We start from the raw sequence: 5,081 nt of genomic DNA, 5'->3' as shown, positions 1-5,081 counted from the left end.
TGAAAACCTTGTGAAGACTTACAGAAAACGTTTGACCTCTGTTATTGCCAACAAAGGGTATATAACAAAGTATTGAGAAACTTTTGTTATTGACCAAATACTTATTTTCTACCATAATTTGCGAATAAATTAATTAAAAATCCTACAATGTGATTTTCTTGATTTTTTTTTCTCATTTTGTCTGTCATAGTTGAAGTGTACCTATGATGAAAATTACAGGCCTCTCATCTTTTTAAGTGGGAGAACTTGCACAATTGGTGGCTGACTAAAAAAAATACTTTTTTTGCCCCAGTGTAAATGTTTATGGTACAGCAACCTAGTAATGTTATATTTGGTGCAATTAAAGCAAACTCAATAAGTGAGAAAATATAGAGGCATATTCAGAAACCAGATTTCACAGAGATTTATTTTCACTCCGACACATTATCATGTTCAAACATCTTGCTTCCTCTAAAGCAAGTAACCGCAGGCATCAATGGGATAGACTTCAAGGCTAGGGCCTGAATCCAACTTGACTGTAGATTCATGGAAATTTCTACATATGGAGGTTTTAATGTCGTGCTTCGGTATTACACACAAAAGCAGAAACAGAGTGAAGACCACTTTCCAAAATGTAATATGCTAATGTGGGTCTAACCTGTGGTTAGTGAGAAGAGATTAGCACCGTTGTCTCAGTGGCACCCTACCAGATACATGAAGGGTTATATGAGTTACTCTTTCTTTTAAGGAAATTATTTGAGTTTCTGGAAGGAAAATAAAATCGGTATTCCATACTTGTTCTAAATGGGTTTTTTTTTAGATTCTTTAACCTATGTTTTACCAAAACAAGTTAGTATGGCTGAGTTAAATTCCATAAAAGAAGGGCTTGCCGCATGTGGATGAGCATTAAAATAAGGCTATATTCGGCCATAGCCCTTCTCTGGTTATTGTATGACTGCTGTATGACAGGTCAAATAAAGTAAATACTGCCACCCCGTGATTACCCGTGAGAAGTGCAAACGTGCCGCACACCTGCTGCTTGTAAGAGGGCATGATTTTTGTACATTACCAAAGACACTTCCTCTTTGGAATGACATGCGGTAACTATCTGGGTTAAAAAGAGAAGTCAGATCATAGTTCCAGTCTCAAACATGATATGGCATCTAAAAAGGTCAAATTGAAAGACTACCATGCCTGTGTTGGAGACAAAGGATTCAGTCTCACACAGCTGGTTTGGGCTATCCTGGATACAATCATTTTAATGAACAAATTAATCAAACAAGTTAGTTCTGCTTTGGTAATATCCTTATTTGTGGCAGACCAACTAGTAGAGCAACCCCTCTTCTTCCTCCTCCTCCTCTTCGGCTGCTTTGGGCTCAGGCTTCCCGATGGAGGACTCCATCCCAGGCAGACTTGTCCTCCTCCGGGCAGCCGTCTCAATCTTCTGCACCAGCTCCACATCCCAGGGGTGGGTGACAAAGCTGAGCACCTCCCCATCCTCCATACTCCCTACCCGGCCCACCCGTCCAGCCCGGTGGATGTAGTCCGTGTGGGATTCTGGGAAGTCGTAGTTGACCACCAGACAGACCCTCTGGGTGTCCAGTCCTCGGGAAGCGATGTCGGTACAGATCATTACGTCCACCTATAAGGATAGAATGTGAAACATAGCCTATAACATGTATCTTATTAATAACATGTTAGCTATGTGTTTTGTTATGATCTGTGGTCAATGTGTTATTGTTACTGGGTGTCTTTTTAAAGTGTTTCTTTATTGTGTGACATGGAGCTTGTCACACAATATGGACATGGATATTGTCACATGGAGTTTGATAAGGAATTTGACACTGCATGAGCAGACAAAGTATTTTCTCATCTCATATCACCTGTCCCTTCTGGAAGGAGTGGAAGATTCCAGCCCGGAGGGAGGCAGGCATCTCCCCCTGCAGTCGGACGTGTCTCAGCCCCATGTCCTCCAGGGAATAGCCCAGCCAGTTGACTGTAGAAGCCCGGTTACAGAACACCAACACCCCAGCCTTGTCCTGCTCTGCTGCCTTCAGCGCCTGGTGGAGCTCCAGAAGCTTGTCAGCTCCCCTCACCTGACCATGGAATAATATAGATTTGTTATATATAGTATACTATAAATTATATTCTATCGTTTATACTTTAATGCTATAAATTACTACATTTATAGTATACTAATGTAATTCATTGTATTCTGTCAAACAATTTAAAAAAAAAGTGAAATCGCAGGATTTGCTATGATGAATCGCAATTAAGTTCAGAATTTGCTCAATTTGAGCTGTAATAGATTTTTAGACAAAAAGCATTATGGAATATTGACATCTCGATTTTGTCCAAAGTAACGGTAAGCAAAATCTGATAAATTGATATACTCTTTCTTTAACCTCAATGTCAACTTGATTTGGCATCGCAATGTTGTTTTTAGCTGTAGAGATGATGTATTTTTAATGCCTTCAGACAATGTGAATAATCACGATAAAAAAAATAGTGTGCAATAAAATTAGTGCAGTTAACAGATTCACTTTGACAGCTCTACTATAAATACCTAAGTACTAGTACATGGTTTTTATATAGGCCCCATAGACACTTTACAATATTGAAGAACACCAAATAAACAAAACACTAATACCAAACCAATGAAAACAAGAAAAAAAGAGGGGAATACCTTCAGGAAGGTCTGTTTTACATGTGGCATGAGGAAGTGAAGATTCTTGCTCTTGATGGTCACCATGCTGCCCAGGTCCGTCACCTATAAGAACAAGTCAGTCTCATTTTAATATGCATTTTTCCATGGGTCTCAACACATTTTACATAATGAGGCAGGAATATGCACTACTTTTGACCAGAGTCCTATGTGGTAGTGCACTATAGTATAGGGAGTAGGGTGTATAGGGAGTTTGGGACGCAACCAATGTAGAAAAAAGTAATGATGATGACCTGGCTGAGAACCTCTCCGACCCCACCGGGGAACGTGGCCCCCACAACCACCAGCTGGGCCTTGCGGGTGGAGCCGGGGCCCTGGGTCTCTGAGGGGTCACAGGCCACACGGGTCTGGGCCAGGATGCTCTCCAGCATGCCAGAGAAGCTGGGATCAAACATGGTGTCTGCCTCGTCCACCACCATGAAGCTCAGCTCCCTCAGGTCTAGGTAGCGTCTCCGCAGGGCTTTGACAAGGGCCCCAGGTGTGGCCACCAACACATCCGGGGGACCCTTGGTGAAGGCCAGCTTGATGTTGCCCACACCTCTCCCACCTCCCACTGTCTTCACCATCAGCCTGAATGGGCCACACAGGCTCCTAGCCACAGCTGAGACCTGGTCAGCAAGTTCTCTAGAGGGGACAATGATAACAGAGCGAGTCCTGGGTGTGGTCTCTATAGACTCGGAATCTGCTGCTTTCTCAGCCTGTAGTTTGTGAATGACAGGCAACAGGTAGCTCAGGGTTTTGCCGCTGCCTGTCTCAGCTGCGCACAGGATGTTGTAGCCTTTCAGGAGCTTGGGGATGGTTTGTAGTTGAACGGTTGTAGGGCGAGTTATGTTGTCCTTGCCCAAAGCCTCCACTAAGTCCGGGCAGAGGTGAAGGTTGTGAAATGTAATAGGTTTACTCTTCTCTTTGAGTTTGTCACCCTCCTCTTCCTGGATTTCAGTGACAACGGGTGGAGTAAGCTGAGTGTTGTTAACCGTGAAGTAGTCACCAAATGATTTGTTGTGTTTCCATCCTTTGGAGCAGAGATGGGGCTGCTCAAATTTCCCAAGTGTGTAGCCTGCGGACTGATTCAGTTCTGGGTTCTTGCTTTTGATTAGGAGCTTGCCAGCCTTGATGGTGTTGACTTTGTTCTTGCCTCTCACCTGCTTCACATTTTCTACCTGCTCCTGCATGTGTCTGGGAATACGAATGACCACAGGCTGTGCTGTGGTTGACATGGGATGGGCACCACAGGCTGAACTGATTGTACCATGACTACATGCTAGTGCTCTGAAATGACCCGAGGACGAGTAGTTGTGTTTTGATATCAACGTAAACAATACTGAGTAGCCAACCTTCACAGACTGCATTCCGATGGTAAGTTAACTAGCTTACTAGCTAGCTAACGTTAGGTAGGAAGAATCAGCTAGTGCACGTCTTCACAAATAGACAATACCGTTTCTGTTGTATTTCATTATAGTGTATAATTTATCAAATGCCTCCGAGAACAAGATATATTTGATTATATACGTTTTTACCGGACTGTATTTTCCGTTCAATTTTCAAACATTTAAATGCACATGCGTCCGTGGCGAATAATGATGACGTCAATCTGTCGCAAGAGATGACGCATTCCTTATTGAATAGAACGGGTAGCCCAGATAGAAATCTAATATATAGAATGGACATTTCAACAACAAAAAAATTGCTCTCCAGTTTTTGTTTTTATGACATTTTGCTGTTTAGAAAGTATGTTAGATGTAATGTATATTATGGAGCGTTTTTAATAGTATGTGTCGGCTACCTGTGGAGTACTCAAATGGAACAGGGTAAAATGTGTGGGCCAACTTCCATCCACAGTGGGATCAGTCTTATATTTATGTTTTGTGTTAATGTATTATTGTACTTGAGTACAACTTGAGTTTGGCTGTGTGGATTGGAGATAGACAGCCACGTCATTATTGTGTTTCAATACTGGGTTAATTGTTCAATTCAATTATGCATGTATCTGTCTTAAGACCATTTTGATATTGATCCTTACTAGTATGGTTAAACTTTGCTGTGTACGTATGTGTGGTAGACTAGTTTGATGAGCTTCTATCCGTGCTCTGCCATGATGATACATGTACTAAATCATTATTGTAGACTATTGTACTGAAGAGCCACTGACAACCTGTGGACCTTTTTTGGCATTCTAAATCCCCAGCCCATACCTGTTTGAACTATTTTATAATAATTTACATTAAAATCGATATTTTGCGATAACCTTATGGTGACTTCCAGGACCAGTGCCTATTCAGGTCTTCTTTGACACCGCTGACCTAAAAGAACATACTTCAGAAAATAGAATAGACTTGTACATTTATACACTAAAAAACAAACAAGAAAGTCATACATG

The 5,081-nt window shown here is 41.8% G+C and overlaps 1 protein-coding gene across 1 annotated transcript; it reads right to left on the bottom strand.

Annotated features, from left to right (window-relative positions):
* Positions 1-388: 388 nt before the first annotated feature.
* ddx28 (DEAD (Asp-Glu-Ala-Asp) box polypeptide 28) lies at positions 389-4,281 on the bottom strand. The gene is made up of 4 exons (XM_021607758.2): positions 2,938-4,281; positions 2,666-2,749; positions 1,863-2,075; positions 389-1,621 (listed from the first exon to the last, which is right to left on the bottom strand). The coding sequence occupies exons 1-4, from the start codon at positions 4,051-4,053 to the stop codon at positions 1,304-1,306; spliced, it is 1,731 nt and encodes a 576-aa protein (XP_021463433.2). The 5' UTR covers positions 4,054-4,281; the 3' UTR covers positions 389-1,303.
* Between the last annotated feature and the right edge of the window lie 800 nt (positions 4,282-5,081).

This window comes from Oncorhynchus mykiss, chromosome 26, assembly GCF_013265735.2.
Source record: "Oncorhynchus mykiss isolate Arlee chromosome 26, USDA_OmykA_1.1, whole genome shotgun sequence".
NCBI lineage: Eukaryota > Metazoa > Chordata > Actinopteri > Salmoniformes > Salmonidae > Oncorhynchus > Oncorhynchus mykiss.
Note: the sequence above shows the minus strand (reverse complement) of the source record. Positions and strands in the feature narration are given on the sequence as shown.

Excerpts from the sequence above, each read along its gene's own strand:
- ddx28 (XM_021607758.2), bottom strand. The coding sequence starts at position 4,053 with ATGCAGTCTGTGAAGGTTGGCTACTCAGTATTGTTTACGTTGATATCA. Across the intron at positions 2,750-2,937 it reads TCGGAGAGGTTCTCAGCCAG|GTGACGGACCTGGGCAGCAT; the intron begins GTCATCATCATT and ends TTGTTCTTATAG. Across the intron at positions 2,076-2,665 it reads TAAAACAGACCTTCCTGAAG|GTGAGGGGAGCTGACAAGCT; the intron begins GTATTCCCCTCT and ends TTCCATGGTCAG.